This window comes from Theropithecus gelada, chromosome 8 (assembly GCF_003255815.1).
Source record: "Theropithecus gelada isolate Dixy chromosome 8, Tgel_1.0, whole genome shotgun sequence".
NCBI lineage: Eukaryota > Metazoa > Chordata > Mammalia > Primates > Cercopithecidae > Theropithecus > Theropithecus gelada.
The window spans coordinates 96,118,634-96,139,724 of NC_037676.1; the positions used below are offsets into that span (position 1 = coordinate 96,118,634).

The following is a 21,091-nucleotide window of genomic DNA, read 5'->3' on the forward strand; positions in this document are numbered from 1 at the left end:
CTGGTCTTGAATTCCTGGGCTCAGACAATCCTTCTGCGGTGGCCTCCCAAAATGTTAGGGTTAGAGGCGTGAGCCACAGCACCAGACTTAGATTCTTTTATTCACAAGAGGTATAAAGGTGATCTCATTTTATATACATGTCAACTAAAGAAAAAAATAAGGCTTTTAAAGACTCAAAGTTAGTTTTATTTGGAGTCTTACTGAGGAATGCAACACTGGGGAGTCGTTCAAAGAGTTTATGTTATACTGCTCCAAAGCAGCAGTTCTGCCCACAGTTTCTATTATCAAGGGATGGAGTTCTACATGTGCTCAAAAGTTACATTAAACATGCTCAGAAGTTACACTGGAGCAAAATCTCATCAAAGTTTTGGTTGGAGAGTACATCTGATTATAGATTACAGAGGCATAATCTTTAATCCTGTCAGACGTTATCTTACGTACAGAAAGAGGCAAGAGCTAGGACCACTGAACGTGTCTTTTTAGAAAATGAAGTGATTCAAGCAACAGTTGTGGAAACCTGTGCTCTATCCTCTTACTGTCTTCAGGGCATTCTTCTGGAGGACTGTGTTCAGTCACTGAATCAGGGGCTTTGTGAAATTCTGCTGGCAACAGAATGAGCAAACATGGTTTCTTCCGTTTCCTACTTTGTCTCACATACATGATTTCCTATGCTCAAACCTGGCAGGAAAAATTTTTTATTTTTTCAGTGCTTAAGCTATAGTAATCCTTCACTAGGTTTTAAGTCAGTGGGTTTTTTTGACATCAAATTGTTAAACTACAAGTCATGTTTCCTTTAACGTGAAAATTACCTAGTCTGAATAAATTCTGATGTAAATATAACTCGACAAATTATGATATTTTCAACTTACGATGGGTTTATTGAGGGGAGGAGGCAGCCCTATCGTAAGTAGAGGAACTCTATACACTTTTGAAAATACCGCTGGGCTTCAGGGTTAGCCGGCCTCTAACCTACTCTTTACTGGACCTGCCAACTTCGCGCAGGGTTGGTAACCTAGCAACCAAGCAACACCAGCAGTGACTTCCGGTACCCAGACTTGGGTTGTCCAATCAGTTCAGCGGAGCTGCCGCAGAGGCTGATGGGGGACTGACGCCTGTGAGGCTTCCAGCGTCGGTACCATGGCGACGCGCGGTGGGGCTGAGGTGCCAATGGCGGCTTGGTCCCTCTTATCTGCCCGGGCCGTGACCGTGTCCCTCCTGTTGTCCCTCCCTCGCTTCTTACAGGCCCAGACCTTCTCTTTCCCTTTCCAGCAGCCGGAGAAGTGCGACAACAACCAGTACTTTGATATCTCCGCGCTCTCCTGTGTTCCGTGTGGAGCTAACCAGAGGCAGGATGCCCGAGGTAAGACGGTTTGAGGTGGGCCCTGGCAAAAGTAACACTCCCGCCTTAGCCGATCCCTAGTCCCTGGAGATGGAGTTTCATCATGTTGATCAGGCTAGTCTCGAACTTCTGACCTCAGGTGATCCACCCGCCTCCGCCTCCCAAAGTGCTGGGATTACAGGCGTGAGCCACCGCGCCTGGCTCGAATACATATATATTGTTTAGTGACGTAGAAATGTAAAATTTCCAGCAGCAGTTAAGTAGTTTAATAGTTTAGTTATACTTGCGTTTAAAATGGTAGCAACACAATACCAGCTGTGTGTGACAGTCTAAGACCTTTACGTATAATAACTAATTTTATACTCATACTAATACTATGAGGTAGGTACCGATTTTTTTTCTCCTTTTTATTGTAGAGGAAGCCAGGGTAGAGAGTTTAGTAACTTGTTCAAGGTCATGCAACCGAGTAGGAGTACTAAGATTGGAACTCAAGAAGTATGTTTCTAGATTTGAACCCAGGCAGTACTGGCTCCAGAATCCTGCTGTTAATCACTATACTGCTTCTCAAGATCTTCAGACTTATTAAAAGTTTCACTATCTTGGAACTTTATTTTTATTTATCAAGGATAAAGTTGGCTTTTTTTTTTTTTTTAGGAACTTCATGTGTATGTCTACCAGGATTTCAGATGATCTCTAATAATGGAGGACCTGCTGTTATTTGTAAAAAGTGCCCAGAAAACATGGTATGCATAATTTATTTTAAAATAACTTAACTGTAAAAGTAATAAGTTAAATATCTTTATTTTTCAAACTATAATTTAATGTTTAATGTTTCCCCACAAACTTTAAAATTACTATGCTAACTTTATTTTTACTAGAGTAAGTTTTGGGAAATCAGCGAAATTTTATGCAAACTTGGAGAAAACAGAAATGTATTTCTTTTAAAATCTGAAATCCCAAAAACCACAAAGCTGTAAAAATTTAAGTTTTTGTGTTTACTCATAGAATAACTCGATTATGAAGAAAATTAGATGAATAAGGAATATATAGAGCAGTTTGGGATGTGTGCAATTTGGGATGTGTATATTCTTTGACTGATGCAAATGGAGTTGTCTTAGACCTACCATGTCAACAGTTTATATGATGATTGATGTTCATAATGATATCTGAGGTATAATTATTTCATGAAATACCAATTGCATTAATAAAAAGGTTAAATAATGTCTGTTTCTGTTTTGTTAGTAATTTCATTATATCGTAATTTTTGAAAAATTAGTAGTTACTATATATGATAATTCTCAATTAACAAATATATTTTCAATCATGTTGGATAATTAAAAGTCTGTGTAACAGTCTGACATTTACAGTAATGTTTCTTCTCATTGTCATATAAAAAATATTAATTCTGGGAATTTAATATGAAGTTATCAATTGTCCTGATTTACAGCTATCTGTATTACTTGTAGGTCTGATTACCATTTTTTATATTACCATTTATTTTACATCTTTATAATAGATTATAATAGATTACCATTTATTTTATAACTTTGCAGATGTTGATCCTACCTGAATTACCCATGATAAAATGCTGCTAATAAAAAGTGGTCTCACAGCAGATTTGTTTTTCAGTGACATTTTTTAAGTTATTGTAATCTTTAAATTGTCCTATATAGGCCGGGCATGGTGGCTCATGCCTGTAATCCCCGCAATTTGGGAGGCTAAGGCCGGTGGATCATGAGCTCGGGAGACCAGCCTGGCCAATATGGTGAAACCCTATCTCTACTAAAAATACAAAAATAAGCTGGGCATTGTGGCATGTGCCTATAGTCCCAGCTGCTTGGGAGGCTGAGGCAGGAGAATCACTTGAAACCAGGAGACGGAGGTTACAGTGAGCCAAGATTGCGCCATTGCACTCCAGCCTGGGTGACAAAGTGAGACTCTGTCTCAAAAAATAAATAAATAAATAAATAAATAGTCCTATATAAATGTATTGCAAAATAGGAGTATTTCTTGATAAATTCAGTCTTTTCAACCAAAATTTAAAATAATTTGTGGCATTATTTTTGTTCTTTATGAACTTTGGGTACAACTGTGTTTGTAATTATTGTGTTTTTTGCCCCAGGCTTTTCCTAAACCATATAATATAATAAGCCCAAATTGAATGCTGTCATACTTTATCAAAAACCTTTACTAGGCTGAGCGCAGTGGCTCACGCCTGTAATCCCAGCACTTTAAGAGGCTGAGGCAGGCGAATCACGAGGTCAGGAGATCAAGACCATCCTGGCAAACGTGGTGAAATCCCATCTCTACTAAAAATACAAAAATTAGCTGGACATGGTGGCATGTGCCTGTAGTCCCAGCTACTCGGGAGACTGAGGCAGGAGAATCCCTTGAACCCGGGAGGTGGAGCTTGCAGTGAGCCGAGATCGTGCCACTGCACTCCAGCCTGGTGACAGAGCGAAGACTGTCTCAAAAAAAAAAAAAAAAAAAAGTGTACTAGTACAAGCCATAAATGGATAGAAGAAAATATTCTCATAAATCAATTTCAACGACTGTGTATAATTTATATTTCATAAAATTTACCCATTTTGAATCATAAATGAATTTTTTTTTTTTTTTTTTTTTTTTTGAGACAGAGTATTACTGTTGCCCAGGCTGGAGAGCAGTGGCGTGATCTCAGCTCACTGCAACCTCCACCTTTCTGGTTCAAGCCATTCTGGTGCCTCAGCCTCCCAAGTAGGATTATAGGCATACACCACCACACCCAGCTAATTTTTGTATTTTTAGTAGAGACGAGGTTTCACCACGTTGGCCAGGCTAGCCTCAAACTTTTGGCCTCAAGTGATCCACCCACCTTGACCTCCCAAAGTGCTGAAATTACAGATGTGAGCCACCGTGCCTGGACTAAATTTTTTACGTATTTGAATTTTTAAAAATTAGAATAATGTTTTAGAACACGTGAGATTAACCTATTAACTGACTATTGATTCAATCTTTTTGTGTTGTGTTGTGTTTTATATTTGTAAACAGAAAAACTAAATGACAAATAATTATGAAAGTAGGCATCCATTTGAATTAAAGATCCTGAAGAAGAGAGAACTATTATCCACAGTTAATCCTTTAATAGTTGTCAGGACATAGTAATAATATAGAGCTTAATTTTGGAATATAAGCATGAATTATCTCTCCAGGGAATTTTTATGTGGCTCATATATGTATGATTTATTTGAATTTTCGCTGCAGTTACATACTCTTATGGCATTTTGAACTTACATGATTATGAAGAAGAAAGTTAAAAAAAAAAAAGCTTTTTTTTTTCTTTTAATTTAGAAAGGTGTTACAGAAGATGGCTGGAACTGCATTTCTTGCCCTAGTGACTTAACTGCCGAAGGAAAATGTCACTGTCCCGCTGGCCATATTTTAGGTAAGAATTAGATTCCTTACAAAGAAGTAGTGACAAATCTTCATTTGTATTTTTGTTTTTGTTTTTTGTTTTTTGAAAAGGGCATTAATTTAAATAGTTAAACGATTACTTAATATTTTTGTAGTGGTTCAAGCAATCCTCCTGCCTCAGCTTCCTGAGTAGCTAGGACTGCACACATACACCACTGCAGCTGGCTAATTTTTAAATTTTTTGTAGAGACTGGGTCTTGTTATGTTGCCCAGCCTGGTCTTGAACTCCTGGCCTCGAGAGATCTTCCTGCCTCAGCCTCCTAAAGTGCTGGGATTATAGGCATCAGTCACTGTGTCCAGCCCTTAATAGTGTTTATAAAAATTATTTTTGTACAAATTTAGTGATACTTAAGACATCAGCAGGCATTGAGAAGAAAATACAGAGTTTTGTCTGAGTTTTTTGAAACTCTTAATTGTGTAGGATTAGATGGTTACTTCTTTAACATAACATGATAAAATATGTATGTCTCAACTCAAAAACCAAGTTGATGCTTAATAGGGAAAAAGTGTAAGCGTTCCTATTAATGTCAGGACCTGGAAAAGGATGCAAACTAAGCACTTAAGTAAGAGAAAAAAAAATTTATCACTGGAAAAGAAAAGGTAGGCCGTTAATCCCAACATTTTGGAAGGCCAAGGCAGATGTATTGTTTGAGCTTAAGAGTTTGAGACCAGTCTGGGCAACACAGTGAAACCCCATCTCTACAAATAAAAAAGAAATTATTCAGGTATGGTGGCATGCACCTGTAGTCCCAGCTACTCGAGAGGCAAAGGTGGGAAGATCGCTTGAGCCTGGAAGGTTAAGGCAGCAGTGAGCTGAGATGGTGCCACTGCACTCCAGCCTGAGCGACAGGGTAAGACCCTGTCTCAAACAAACAAGCAAAAAAAGTAAAATATCATTGTTTACAGATGATTTGATTGTATGTTTAAAACACCCAAGAGAATGACTAAAAATTACTATAAACAGTGATGATAGAAAATACCTCATATACAATAGCAACAAAAAAGAAAAAATAAGTAGGTATATCCTTTTTTTTAAATTTTAATTTTTGGATTTTTTTTTGAGACAAGAGTTTTCACTGTTGTTGCCCAAGCTAGAGTGCAATGGTGCAATCTCAGCTCACTGCAGCCTCCCTCCGGGTTCAAGCGATTCTCCTGCCTCAGCCTCCCGAGTAGCTGGGATTACAGGCATGTGCCACCACACCTGGCTAATTCTGTATTTTTAGTAGATAACGGGGTTTCTCCATGTTGGTCAGGCTGGTCTTGATCTCCCGACCTCAGGTGATCTGCCCGCCTCAGCCTCCCAAAGTGCTGGGATTACAGGCTTGAGCCACTGTGCCCGACCTATGGCATATACTTTAGAAGGAATGTACAACATAACTAATTGAAGAAATTTGTGAGTATTACTGAGGGATATGAAGGCAGGCTTTTATAAGTGAAAATGCATTCTCTATTTTTGCATGGGAAGATTAAATATTAGAAAGATGCCAACTCTCCTACCAGACTGTATATTTTAAAGGACCCTCGGAAATTCTATCAGGTTATTATTTGTTTGTTTTGGGGTAATATACAAATAGATTCTGAAATTTATCAGGAAAGATATATGAGATCTAAGAAAATTCTGGGAAGGGAAAGAAGGAACTACCCCATCAGATAATATGCATGTTATATAGCTACTATAATCACATGTATGACAGGCTTATGGGTACACAGACTGATTGATGGAACTTAGGCAATCAGAATAGATTCAATTCATATGGGAATTTGGTATGTGCAAAAAGTGGCATTTCATCCAAGTGGGGATAAAACCGATAAATGGTGCTGGGAAAACTGAGAAAACATCAAGTTGGGTTTCTACCTTATTTCTGAGAAAATTAAACTCCAAATGAGTCAAATACTAAATATGAATATATGAAAGTTCTTAAAGAAAATGTAGGAAAAACTTGTATAGTTTTGTTGTAATAGGCCTAAGTATGACCAAAAATAATCACTTTGGAGGCCTAGATGGGAGGATTACTTGAGCCAAGGAGGTCCTGACCAGCCTGGGCAACATAGAGAGACTCTGTCTCTACAAAAAAAAAAAAAAAAGACAAAAAGAAAAAAGAAAAACCACAGAAGGAAAAATTGGTGAATTTATAAAATGCCATAAAAATTATAATACCAAAAACCAAACTACAAACTAAAGAAAAATATTAATGCATACAATAGACAGAGGTCAAAGTTCTTCAATAAATGTAAAGGTCCTACAGATAAATAAAAGTAAGATGAATAGCCCAATTTTTAAAATAGCCAAAAATCATAAATAAAGTTCACATAGAAAAAAACATGAGAAAAAATGTTGAACCGTACTCAGAGTAAGAAAATGTACATTAAAGCTAAAATGAGATTTTATTTTTAACCTACCAGATTTTATTATAAAACTTTTTCGAACAGGCACAGTGGCTCACACCTGTAATCCAGCACTTTGGGAGGCCGAGGTGGGCAGATCACCTGAGTTCAGGAGTTCAAGGCCAGCCTGACTAACGTAGTCACTACTAAAAATTCAGAATTAGCCGGGCATGGTAGCACATGCCTGTAATCCCAGTTTCTTGGAGGCTGAGGCAGGAGAATTGCTTGAACGCAGGAGGTGGAGGTTGCAGTGAGCCAAGATCATGCCATTGCACTCCAGCCTGGGCAACAAGAGTGAAACTCCATATGAAAACAACAAAAAGAAACTTTTTCAACTTTGACAATGTATTTATAAGGATACAGGGAAATAGTTATTCATGTATTAATAGGGAAAATTATAAGTTGGTGCAACCTCTGTGGAGAGCAAATTTACAGTGTTTATCAAAATTAAAAATACAGATTATCTTTGCCTAGAAAGCTCTCATCTAGAAATTTCTCATTCGGATACACTTAACTATATGCCTGAAGAAGTGTTGAATGTTTTTTTCTTGCAACATTATTCCTGAGACAAAAGATTGTAAACAATATAAGAGTCTATCAAGATGAGATCAGCCAAATAAATTATGATATAGTCATACAATGGTATAGAATGCAATTGTGGAAAAATAAAGAGGCAGTTCTACACATATTACTATGGAAAGAAATCTAAGATATATTGAGTAAAAAAGCAAGATATAGAATAATTTATTCATTCATCTACAAGTATTTATTGAGTACCTGTTATTTATCAGCACTATTTTATGTATTTGGTATTCCACTATTTCGCTTTTTAAAGACCATTATATATGCATATGTGCTTGTATATACACAGGCTATTTCTGAAAGGATTCATAAGAAACTGGTAACAATGCTGCCTCCTGAGTGAAGAACTGAGTGCCTGGGAATGGCGGGAAAGAGACTTAATTTTCATTTTAAATCCTTTTGTGCTTGGTGTGGTGGCTCACGCCTGTAATTACAGCACTTTGGGAGGCCAAGGCAGGTGGATCACCTGAGGTTAGAAGTTCGAGACCATCCTGGCCAACATGGTGAAACCCCATCTCTATTAAAAATGCAAAAATTAGCCGGGCATGGTGGCAGGTGCCTGTAGTCCCAGCTACTTGGGAGGCTGAGGCAGGAGAATCACTTGAATCTGGGAGGCGGAGGTTACAGTGAGTGAGATCATGCCACTGCGCTCCAGCCTGGGTGACAAGAGCAAAACTGTCTCAAAAAATAAAATAAAATAAATCCTTTTGTGCCTTTTATTTTTATATTTTATATATTACCCATTCAAAGATTAATTTTTAAATTATCTCAATTTTTTTTTTTTGTTTCAACAAATTTTTTTGTAGTGATGGGGGTCTTACTATATATCTCAGGCTGGTCTCGAACTCCTGACCTCAAGCAGTCCTCCTGCCTTGACCTCCCCATATGTTGGGATTAGAGTTGCCTGGTCTTATTTTTTTTAGAGACGAGATCTTGTTATGTTACCCAGGCTGGATTCAAACTCCTGGGCTTAAGCAATCTACCGCACCCGGCTTCTTAGTAGTTTCGTTGGCACTCTTGCCTCCATTGAAAATATTAACTTGATTCTCACGGTATTTGGGGGGTGTATTCTTAGGGATGGGGCTAATGAAAGTTTTATGAGTTGGATGGCAATATGAAATTTGTTACACTTCATGATGTACTATTTCTACTGTAAATTTTAGGATTATGGGAAGATGAAGGTAAGTCAGATTTAATCATAAATTTGGAATAAAAACTGTTAAGGCCAAATATGCTGGCGTTTGTTTAAAGTAGTGCAGTTCAGTAGAAATACAATGCAAACCAAATATGTAATTTTTAATTTTCTTGTCTACACATTAAAAAAAGTAAAAAGAAACATGAAATGAATTTTAATAATATACTTTATTTAGCCTAATATTATTTAAAATATTATCCTTTGAACAGGTAATCAAGCTGAACAATTTTTGAGATATCTTCATTCTTTTGTTCTTTTTTTTTTTTTTTTTTGAGACAGAGTTTCACTCTTGTCGCTCAGGCTGGAGTGCAATGGCACAATCTCGGCTCACTGCAACCTCTGCCTCCCAGGTTCAAGTGATTCTTCTGCCTCAGCCTCCTGAGTAGCTGTGACTACAGGCAACTGCCACTGCCCCCAGCTAATTTTTGTATTTTTTAGTAGAGATGGGGTTGTACCATGTTGACCAGGCTGGTCTCAAACTTCTGACCTCAGGTGATCTGCCCGCCTTGGCCTCCCAAATGGCTGGAATTACAGGCATGAGCCACCATGCTCAGCCCGTTCTTTTGTTCTTAATAAATTTTTGAGATTTCAATTCTGGCTAGGCACATTTCAAGTGGTCAGTAATCACAAGTGGCTAGTAACCACAGTCAACAGTAACTGTATTGGACAGCACAAGTTAATATCAAGAGAAAATACGTACTGGTACACTTGGTATCAGCCATGTGTGTAAGCCAGTTAATTACTGGAAGAATAAAAACTAGTTTGAAATCTTATATAGTTAACCACTCAAGTTATGTTTCTATTACTGTAGCTATGTTATTGTAATTCTTATAATTCTTCATTCCCTAAATTAGATGCTCTTGAGATACCTGTGGATGAGAAGTAGGGGAAAGGAACGTTCTTTGCTGCTTTCTCTAAACAGTGGCTCTGACATCTTCTGGCCCCTTCGGGTTAGGTTACAGCTGTGGAAACAGTATTTTGCTATTTTAGAGGGTACTATTTCGTGATTAAAATTCTCTATGGTGCAAGAGAAGGGAGAGAGAATAGGGTATTATTTTACATACATTATCATGGTAGTCCTCTCTGGAAAGGTGAAATCTAAGAAAGACTTGAAGGAAGGGAGGGACAGAGAGCCATGAGGATGACTGGGGAACATCATTCTAAGCAGAAGGAATAGCAAGTACTAAGATTCTAAGATGGGAGTATATTTGGCATTTTCCAGAGAACAGAAAGTACACTAATGTGGCTAAAGCAAAGAAATAAAGTAAAGTGGAAGCATCTGGGTCTGAAAAATTGGGGTGATAGTGTGCAGATCATGTAAGACCTTTATGCTGTGTTAGTGACCTTTGAAATTGTCCTATGTGAGATGGGAGGCCATTTGGAAGGTTTTAAGCAAAAGAGTGACATGATCACACTGAAGTTTTAAAAGCTTCACTTTAGCTTCTGCATGGAGCACAAAACCAGCACTCCAGTTAAGATGCTGTTACAAAAGCCCAGGTGATAGATGATGGTGCTTGGGCCAGAGTTTTTTCTTTTTTCTTTCTTTTTTTTTTATTTTTATTTTTTATTTTTGGACAGGCTCTTGCTCTGTCACCCAAGCTGGAGGGCCGTGGCATGATCATAGCTCACTGCAGCCTCGACCTCCTGGGCTCAAGTGATCCTCCTGCCCCAGCCTCCTGAGTAGCTGGGACTACAGGCATGTGCCACCACACCCGGCTGTGTGTGTGTGTGTGTGTGTGTGTGTGTGTGTGTGTGTGTGTGTGTAGAGATGAGGTTTTGCTATGTTGTCCAGGCTGGTCTTGAATGCCTGGCCTCAAGCAATCATCCTGCCTTGGCCTCCTAAAATACTGGCATCACGGGATGAGCCACTGTACCCGGCAGGCCACGATGAGCCACTGTACCCGGCAGGCCACGATATTAGTTGTAGAGGTAGAGAAAATAATTCTGTGTCTGAATATATTTTGAAGAGAGAGCTGACAGAATTTGCACATTAATTTTTTTATTTTTATTTTTTTAATATGGAACATGAGGAGACTCTTAAGGACTGCGACCACAGTAAATGGTCAAATGGAGCTGTCATTTATTGAGACAGGGGTGACTGTAGGAGGAACAAGTTGCTCATCTTTACTTTTGTTAAAATTACTTTTTACTGCCATGCAAAAACTTAAAACATTATGGATAAGACTAAAGTCCTTTTTGACCATTTTTCCCAATACTGTTTTTCTATTGCTCCTTCAACCCCAAAGTAACTGGTTATTTTTGTGTGTGTGTGTGTGTACATGTGTGTGTGCACATGTGTGTGTGCACATTCAGAATTTTTTCCCTGTTACAAGGATCTACATTATATAGCCACAGGAAACATAAGTAGTATGTTTGCATAAATGTTTCATACACAAATATTGTTCTAGCATACTTTTTTCAGTTAATGGTATACTCTGATACTCTGTTAGATTTAGCTGATTCTTTTTTTTTTTTTTTTGGAAACAGGGTCTCACTCTTGCCCAGGCTGGAGTGTAGTGGTGTGATCTCAGCTCACTGCAACCTCCACCTACCAGGTTCAAGCAATTCTCATGCCTCAGCCACCTGAGTAGCTGGGATTACAGGCACAAGCCACCACGCCCAGCTAATTTTTGTATTTTTTTAGTAGAGAGAAGGTTTTGCCATGTTGGCCAGGCTGGTCTTGAACTCCTGGCCTCATGTGATCCACCCATCTTAGCCTCCCAAAGGGCTGGGATTGCAGGCATGATCCTCCTCACCTGGCCTTACCTGATTCTTTTTCATCTGTTCCATAGTATTTTGTAGCATGGATATACCACCATTCTGCTATTTTAAATATTCATGTTTCTAACAAATAATGCTTCAATGAATATACTTATGTACATGTTCAAGTGTTTCTGCAGGTTAGGTATCTAAAAACAAAATTGTAGTGTTGTAAGGATGTGAATTTGAAACTTTAATAGATACTACTAAAAGCCTTCTAAGTTGCAGAAACTTATCAGTAATCTATGAAAATACTTGCTTCACTATCCCAGTGTGACAGAAATGTATAGATAAGAGGTAAGACAATTTTGAGGAAAAAAGTACTGACTTAATTGTTATGATGACTTGGAAAATGATTTTCTGTATTTTACTACGTGAAAATAGGGAAGGCATCACTTCTCTTTTTTTTTTTTTGGAGGCATGCACGGGTATGAAGGGATCACTTCTCTATACTTTATTATGGAGATACTTGTTATGCCTTTAATGCAAATAAAGTGTTTTGAAAATTAATAGAATAATAGTTACACTTGGGTTTTCTTAAATATTTTCTGAATATGTAGAAGCTTATATGTTTACTATGAGTTACATCTTTTTTTTGTTTCTAAACTGTTTAGTGGAAAAAGATATTAATGGAACATTGTTGTCTCAAGCAACTTGTGAGCTCTGTGATGGAAATGAAAACTCTTTTATGGTAGCAAATGCTTTAGGAGACAGGTAAGCAGTGTGATGGGGCTGACTTCTTTAATATCATCTTATACTAATGTATAATTTGTACTTTTAAGAGTGTTTTCCTATCATATCACTTAGTTCACTTAGTTTTCACAATAACCCAAGGAAGGATAGAAGTAGACATTAACAGATACAGAAGCTGTTGCCTAGAGCATGAGACACACTAGGGTTCAAATTTTGGTCCAGTCTATTAGTTGTCTGACCTTGGATAGCTCACTACTTCACAATCCCTTGTCTTTGGAATGGTACTATTGCCACCCACTTCATAGGCTGTAATGGCTCAGAAATAAGTAAGTACAGTTCTTAGTATAGTGCTACATAGTAACCACTCTGTAAAGGGTAGCTATTTTTGTTTGTTGTTATGTAATTGGTATATAATCTGTAATATAATTATGTGCTAAGTACTGTACTAAAGCCCTTATAATACATAAAACATTAATGTATACTAATAATAGCTCAGGTACCCTGATTTTTAGTCCCATTTTCTGTTGCTTCCTGTTCCCCCTTTGTGCATGTGTTTGTGAAACACACACACACACACACACACACACCCCTGCCTGCCTATATACTTCCCTCTAATTTAAGCATATATACCAATTTCAGCTTCTTTAATTTTTTTAGAGGCCTACATCATGACTTCCCTCCAGGCACAGTTTTTTCTTTAGTTTCCAAGTTTAATATAGAAAATAGCTGAGCAGCTTTTCTGAGGGCTACTTAGTGTTGGATCATCTTTTCTCTGAGGCTGACCTGAGTTACGGCATCCAAATACCGATTTTTTTTGCCCCTCTAATATTTCCCCAAGCCTCGTCTGTTTTACGTCATGCCCCAGCCCCACTCCTACCTGCTCTATTTTGCAAGTGAAGAATACCTATATATTCACTCATCACTGGTCCAGTACCCTCCCCCATCTATCTCATTCATTAATGAAAAATATGAAGTATTTTTCTAAAATAAACAAAGATGATAAATAGAATTTATTTAAAAGTGTTGGCTGTAGCTTTGATAGGAGCTAGAGATACATTTCTCTTCAGCTTATACTACCTTTTTACTTTGTGGCACATAAAATAAGGAAAGTATATTTGATATAACTAATTGTAAAAATTGGGTTTCATTTATATGAGTTTGTTGGTCTCTTTTGTTAGTTGAGTGACTTAATTATCTTTGATATTCAGAATTATTCATTCTGTACATTCCATGTAGTTAAAAAATACTCTTCTATTGATTAGTTTTACTTACTTTATACTTTGTAACACAGAATGGCCTAAAACTATTCAAATCCGTGTTATTTTAAATTTGTTTAACATATTTACATAATTGCTTACTGAATGAATCTACTCTAATCCATTGTTTAGAAAGACAGCTTTTCTATTAAATTAGGTTTAGTATAATTTATTAACATTTTAAAAATTATTTTTGTTATATTGAACAGGTGCGTCCGATGTGAGCCAACATTTGTTAATACCAGCAAGTCCTGTGCATGTTCAGAACCTAATATTTTAGTAAGGCTAACCAAATTGATAAAGTATATATATTTTTAATTCAATTGCTTATGCCTTTTCATAAGCTTCTATTTTTTCCCTCATTTATTTATGAAGACAGGGGGATTATGTTTCAGCAACACAGGGAATTTTCCTCTACGTAGAATTTCAACTGCACGTTATGGAGAAGTTGTGAGTATGCTTCAATTTTTTTGTTCTGTTGTTAAGAAATTTTCTACATTTCATCCATTAGTAATTAATTTCAGGCTAGAATGAGAAACACTTTTGTATAAATCGTTTTAAAACAGAAAAAAAAATCAATCTAAGAAACATTAGTCTAATAATTCAGCATTATAATTTCTAAGTACAGTACTGAGTCTGTACCATAGCCTGTTTGTTTTTCAGTGTGCTACAGAATGTTTACACCAGAAATATCTGGTATATGTTCTGTGTAGGATGCAGTATAATGCATTTACGGGCACCAGAAACTCTAGATTTGAACCCTGGATTTGCAAGTCATTAGTTTTGTATCCTTGGACCTTGAGAAGATTTCAAAGCTTCAGTTGATTGTCTGTAAATTAGACATAATAAAAATACCTTTATCACAGTGTCTGTACATAGTAATCATTAGAGAAATCAGGATTATTCTCATTTGGCCAGATTGTTCCTTATTATTTTATTTTATTTTTGTTTGGGATGGAGTCTTGCTCTGTTGCCCAGGCTGGAGTGCTGTGGCATAGTCTCGGCTCACTGCAACCTCCGCCTCCCGGGTTCAAGCGATTCTCCTGCCTCAGCCTCCCAGGTAGCTGGGATTATAGGCACCTGCCACCACGCCTGGCTAATTTTTTGTATTTTCAGTAGAGACAGGATTTCACCATGTTGGCCAGGCTGGTCTCGAACTCCTGACCTCGTGATCCACCCACCTCAGCCTCACAAAGTACTGGGATTACATGCATGAGCCACCACACCCAGCCAATTGTTTCTTATTTTATGGATGAGAGCATTGAGGCCTAGAGTTAGAGCTTTGGCAGCAGGTGCTGGTGATAACCACTTCTAGGGTATAAAATGGAAAGTAAGCAGAGGAATTGGAACTACAGAAGTTGCAAATCAGAGAGAACAGGAGTTAGATGACTGAGAGTTAGAATAGGAATTAATGAATGAACATTGAAGATGCTTAGTACGCCAGAGTTAAGGGTGGACAAGGTGTGATCTGGTTGTTAATATCATTATTGTTAATATTATTATTGAATATAGGAGTGATTAAGAGGACTGCGAGGATAGCAATAATGAGGGTGGGATCTAGGATCTTGATGAATCCGGCAAAAATTCCTCTCCTCCAGTATAGTTTTGTGAGGAAGACAGGCAAGTACCAAGTAGTTACAAGACAGCAAAATAAAAGCTAAAATACATAGGGAGCTCTGAGATTATCCAAAAATTGGCTGATCTGTAACAAGATATGTGTCTTCTGGGGCATTCTTCTCCAGATTGGAGTGCATATCTGTATATGATTATTAAATTTGCAGGCCTTTAATTTTCCTTTTTTCCTTTTTCAAAAAATTTAAGTTGAAATAATTTTGCTGGAAGTCCCAGCGATGACTCTTTGTTCTTTCTGGTCTGAGATCCCCAATCATTTAGTGGTCATGTCCCTTTAGCTTCGTCCAGTCTGAAACTAGGTCCTCAGTGTTTTCCTGTCTTTCATGAATGCAACAGTTTTGAAGATTACAGACCTTACCATCCTGTAGATACTTTCCTCATACTGAGTACCTGCTTAGATGAAAGCCACAAAAAAGATGTCATGTTCTTCTCAGTGGACTGCATCACATCCAGGGGCACACAGTATCTACCTATGCCACCACTGATGCTGTTAACCTTGATCACCTGCCCTAAAGTCACCATGACTACCATAAAGTTACCATTTACCATTTGTAGTTGATTAGTATTTTGTGAGGCGTATTTCTGAGATTACACTTCCTCACTAACCTTTAACTCACTAGCATTAGTCTCCATTGTTGACCACTACTGTGATGGTTGCCAAAGGTTAATTTTTTATTTCTATCCACATTTGATTACTTCCACATTTGTTAATTGACATTCTATTATAAGGAAGAACTATCTCTTCTTCCCAATTTATACACTTATTTTTTAAAATTAATGTCCACGTGGATATGTGGGTTCCTAATTTATTCAGTTACTTATAATCCAGCATACTCATTATTTGTTTAGGTGTTCAAATTGTCCTATATCTGGAATAAAAGTCCCTTCAAGTTGGCTCCTGCGTGTTTTTTTTTTTTTCTTTGACGTGTTCCCATCATTCTTTGAACATTTGCTTACTTTATGATACAAGATTTCTAGGCTAAGCTTGTACTTTTCCTGCCTCAGACCTGGAATCAACCATTTCTTTCTTTCTTTCTTTTCTTTTTTTTTTTTTTGAGACGGAGTTTCACTCTTGTTGCCCAGGCTGGAGTGTAATGGCACAATCTCAGCTCGCCGCAACCTCCACCTCCCGGGTTCAAGTGGTTCTCCTGCCTCCGCCTCCCGAGTAGCTGGGATTATAGGCATGCGTCACCACACCCAGCTAATTTTTGTATTTTTACTAGAGACAGAGTTTCTTCATGTTTGTCAGGCTGGTCTCGAACTCCCGACCTCAGGTGATGCCCACCTCGGCCTCCCAAAGTGCTGGAATTACAGGCATGAGCCACCGCACCTGGCCGGAATCAGCCATTTCCTTAATCAGTTTCGTAGGATAAATATTTAGAAACCGAGATTAACACACTTAGTATGTCCTCTCACCAAACATAGCTAGGAAATATACACATATATACATACACACATCTATGACTATTTCTGTGTCTGTGTATATATATACTAAAAGGGCCGGGCGTGGTGGCCTGTAATCCCAGCACTTTGGGAGGCCGAGGCAGGTGGATCACTTGAGGTCAGGAGTTTGAGACCAGCCTGGCCAACATGGTAAAACCTCGTCTCTACTAAAAATACAAAAATTGGCTGGATGTGGTGGTGTGCTCCTGTAATCCCAGCTACTCAAGAGGCTGAGACGGGAGAATCACTTGAACCTGGGAGGTGGAGATTGCAGTGAGCCAAGATCGCGCCACTGCCTTCCAGCCTGGGTGACAGAGCAAGACTCCGTCTAAAATAAAATAAGATAAGATAAGATCGCACCACTGCCTTCCAGCCTGGGTGACAGAGCAAGACTCCGTCTAAAATAAGATAAGATAAGATAAGATAAGATAAGATAAGATAAGATAAACTGATCCCTTTAATTCTGAAGCAATACTTCAGGGTTCTTTCTCACCTTTCCGTTTGATAGGTTTGAAGTATCTTCTCCAGGAGTGAGAAATCTGGGGTTCATTATCCTCAATTTATTTATATGCTCAATGTGACCAATCTTCCAACCCCCTCACTTTCTGTTCCACCCCCACATTCTCCCTCCTCTGCTAGCACCGTGCAGTTGACCCATTATAGACTTCTTTGATAGGTGGGTAGGGAGGAACTGTTCCATCCTTAATGTTGTTCTGATTCAGTTAATGTATTTCATTTAAACATACCAGATTTTTTTAAAGTTAAAAATAATTTAAAACTAAATTTAAAAAAAAAACAAACCATCTCGACCCTCCCCAAAACTTTCCAGGTCCCACATGCAGACACTGCAGTGGCGACTGGAGGATTGGGCACTGGAAACAGGAAGGACACCACTGCTTGGCCTGGGCACCTGAGGGACAACCTGGAGCACTCCAGGAGCACAGCAAAGGTCTAGCAGAGCCAACACTGGTGCAAGCAGGGAAGAGCAGCCTGATGGGCTTGTGGGGTAGCTCTCGCCACCGTGAAGAAAGGCTGCCTGGAAGGCAATGGCCATAAGAGGCCAGCAAGGGGTGCCTGCTGTCTTAGAGGACCCCCCAGTCCTGCCAAGATGCCGTGAGGCAGAGGGTGGAGGAAACGAGGTCAGCCGGATTCCACATCCCTGCATCCAACATACTGCCCAAGGGCAGGGAGGAGAGGCGAGGGGCCCATAGGAGGAATGAGAAGAGTGGTTCCATTTGCCATGAATGTCTGTCTCTCATCTGTTGAGGCTCAGACCTGGCCAGGGAGAGCATGACATCACCACAGCAATTGTGCACTGAACATACCAGTTCTGAACACTGATTCTTTCCTAAGGACAGATTTGAGATTCCTGATTTTAAGTCATATTGCAGCTGCTTTTCAGATTGGTGTCGTGTAGCCAGAGTATAAAACGTGTAAGCAAAATCTAGTTAAGATGTTTTGACTACCCTAGCGTAGTCTCAGTTTGCAAGAATAAGAACTCAATTTTATCCATGTACTTGTAAGTCAGTCAGATTCTAAGGGCTTGTTTAAAGTAATGAAACTCAGACGAGATTAGATTAATTGATAAACCAGAATACATGTTTATTAGTTTTATGTTAAGACTGTAATTGCCAATTAGACTGAAATATTTGTATTGACTCCATAACATACATTCTTCCTAATTGGAAAAGTCTACTTTGAACATTAAGGTTGGAAGTTTTCTTAGAGAACAAAATTGGAACATAATTCTGTTTGTATAATTTTATAACAAGGCATCCAATCCTACTCATCCTACTCTTGGAATATACTTGCCAATCAGAAAAAATTTTCACATACATGAGTTAGTGTCTCCCCATTCCCTTTCCCTCAAAGACATTAATAGTGAACTATCTTTGTGGTTTTTGGTTTTCCCAACTTTTATTTTGAAAAATTTCAAAATTGCAGAAAAACTGAAAGAATTAAACAATGACTATGCATATGTCTTTCACCTAGGTTAACGAATTATTAATGTTTTTCCACATTTGCTTTATCTCTCTCTATATATAAATATATACACACACACAATGTTTTTTTCCCCTGAGCCATTTGAAAATAAGTTGTAGACATAATGACATTGCACTCCAAATACTTTAGTGTGAATCTCCAAAGAATAAGGCATTTTCCTAGAATCACACCCAAGGAATTTAAAATTAACATAATCTTATTAACTGATATTCATTCATACCCAAATTTTCCCAGTTGTTCAAAAGTGTTCTTTATTCTGCCTGCCTTTTTTGGGGGAAGGGATACCTAGGATCCAATCAAGGACTAACTGCAGTTAGTCTTTCTTTTTTTTTTTGAGACGGAGTCTTGCTCTGTCGCCCAGGCTGGAGTGCAGTGGCCGGATCTCAGCTCACTGCAAGCTCCGCCACCCGGGTTCATGCCATTCTCCTGCCTCAGCCTCCCGAGTAGCTGGGACTACAGGCGCCCGCCACCTCGATCTCCTGACCTCGTGATCCGCCCATCTCGGCCTCCCAAAGTGCTGGGATTACAGGCTTGAGCCACCGCGCCTGGCCGCTGCAGTTAGTCTTTCTAGTGTCCTTTAATTTAGAACATATCCCTGCTTCACTTTGCTTTTGTGGTTTTCTCCTCTATTTTTCTGATCGTTTTCTCGTGATTAGACTCAGTGAAACATATTTTTGCAAGATATATAGATGTTGTATACCTCCCATTGCATCACAACAAGGGGTATGTAATGTCTGTCAGGTTGTCCAGTTATTGGTGATACTAAATTTGATTGCTAGGCTGGGCGTTGTGGCTCACTCCTGTAATCCCAGCACTTTGGGAGGCCGAGGCAGGTAGATCACCTGAGGCCAGGAGTTCGAGACCAGCCTGGCCAACATGGTGAAACCCCAGCTCTACTGAAAATACAAAGATTAGCCAGGCATGGCAGCAGGCTCCTGTAACCCCAGCTACTCGGGAGACTGAGGCAGGAGAATTGCTTGAACAGAGGAGGCGGAGGTTGCAGTGAGCCAAGATCGCGCCATTGCACTCCAGCCGAGGCAACAATAGCGAAACTCCGTCTCAAAAAATAATTGATTTCTTGTTCATAGTTGTGTCTGTCACTTCTCTCCATTGTAAAGGTATTGTGATTAATATGTTAGTCTGAGACAATGTAAATTATCCATATCCATTTTAGTATTCATTAATGAATCTTGCCTGTATCAGTTATTAAACTGGTCATTTCTAATAACAATCCTATTATTCCCTCTACATTTATTAGCTAGCAATTGTCTGTAGAAGCACTTTACTTTTTCTCTGTGCTTTTTTTCTTTTTTAAAAAAAGCTTTATTATAAACTCATAGAATCTTTGTTTATTCATTGTGTTATAATCTGTTACTGTTATTCTTTTCGAAGTTCAAGTTGTACCAAATTTGAACTTCCTTTCAGCATAGCTCCTGTGTTGTTTTGACGTGACTTTAGACTTTAGGGATTTCTTTGGTTTCTCTATACCATGTTCCAGATTCACCTTGTATAATTATATTTTTTAATAGTTCCACAATATTCTGGCTTATGCATTAAAATTTGTATAATGGTATCTCCAGAGAATATTTAGGTTTTCAGTTATTAACTATATTGCCATCAACCATTTTATGCACATAAATGTTTTCCCATTTAGAGGGATTATTGCTTTAAGATAAATTTCCTAAGTGTTCCTAAATTTCTGGGTTAGAGTATATGGATATTGCTTTATAAAAGTATCATGCAACTTTAACACTATCAGTGGCATTGTATGTGGCTCCATTTTACATACATTTGTCAGTACTGTTTTGTTGCATTTCATTTTTACCAGTTTGTGTGCATGTGTTCCCCAGCCTTCTGTGCATATTTTTTCTTACAAAATAACTTTTGCTTATTAAATATACAAAAATAGTACCTCATAATTTTATTATAGATTTCTCTGATCACTGTGGTGTCATATTCATATAATTTAGTTGTATCACTTACGTGTGTGCCCAGACAATTTTCTCTGAATGGTGCTTCTTAGTTTCTCATATTTTAGCAAGATGTGCAGATAAGCTTTAAAGCAATGTTTTTTGACTAGAGGTTTTTATCTGTAGCCTTCAAAACCCATGTAATTGCTTTGGTCTCATCTGGAGATACTGATTCCTTTTTGTTTGGGATGAAGCCAGGCATGTTTTGTTTTTAGAAAGTTCTGCAGGTGATTGTGATGCCCAGCATTGTTTGAGCACCACCACTTTGGAGACGTGAAATTATTTCCCCCCATTTTGTTTTATAGCTTGCCAGTTCAGTACAGTATTTACAATAATTCTAAACCAGTAAATGTTAACCACTCAATACTAAGTCAGGATC

General features: G+C 38.3%; 1 protein-coding gene across 4 annotated transcripts in view; it reads left to right on the forward strand.

The window, feature by feature from the left end:
- Nucleotides 1–1,066: 1,066 nt before the first annotated feature.
- Nucleotides 1,067–21,091, forward strand: part of TMEM67 (transmembrane protein 67) — a 67,194-nt gene continuing 47,169 nt past the window's right edge. For 2 of the 4 annotated variants that reach the window (XR_003120914.1, XM_025395181.1), the window contains exons 1-6: nt 1,067–1,360; nt 1,994–2,082; nt 4,670–4,763; nt 12,329–12,428; nt 13,873–13,942; nt 14,039–14,113. Coding sequence is in view for 3 of the 4 variants with exons in the window: in XM_025395181.1 (XP_025250966.1) it covers nt 1,138–1,360; nt 1,994–2,082; nt 4,670–4,763; nt 12,329–12,428; nt 13,873–13,942; nt 14,039–14,113 (651 nt within the window). In the remaining variant the exon portion in view is untranslated. Of the gene's footprint in view, nt 1,361–1,993; nt 2,083–4,669; nt 4,764–6,045; nt 6,186–12,328; nt 12,429–13,872; nt 13,943–14,038; nt 14,114–21,091 lie in introns of all 4 variants that reach the window. The other 2 variants (XM_025395183.1, XM_025395182.1) reach the window with 2 other exon arrangements.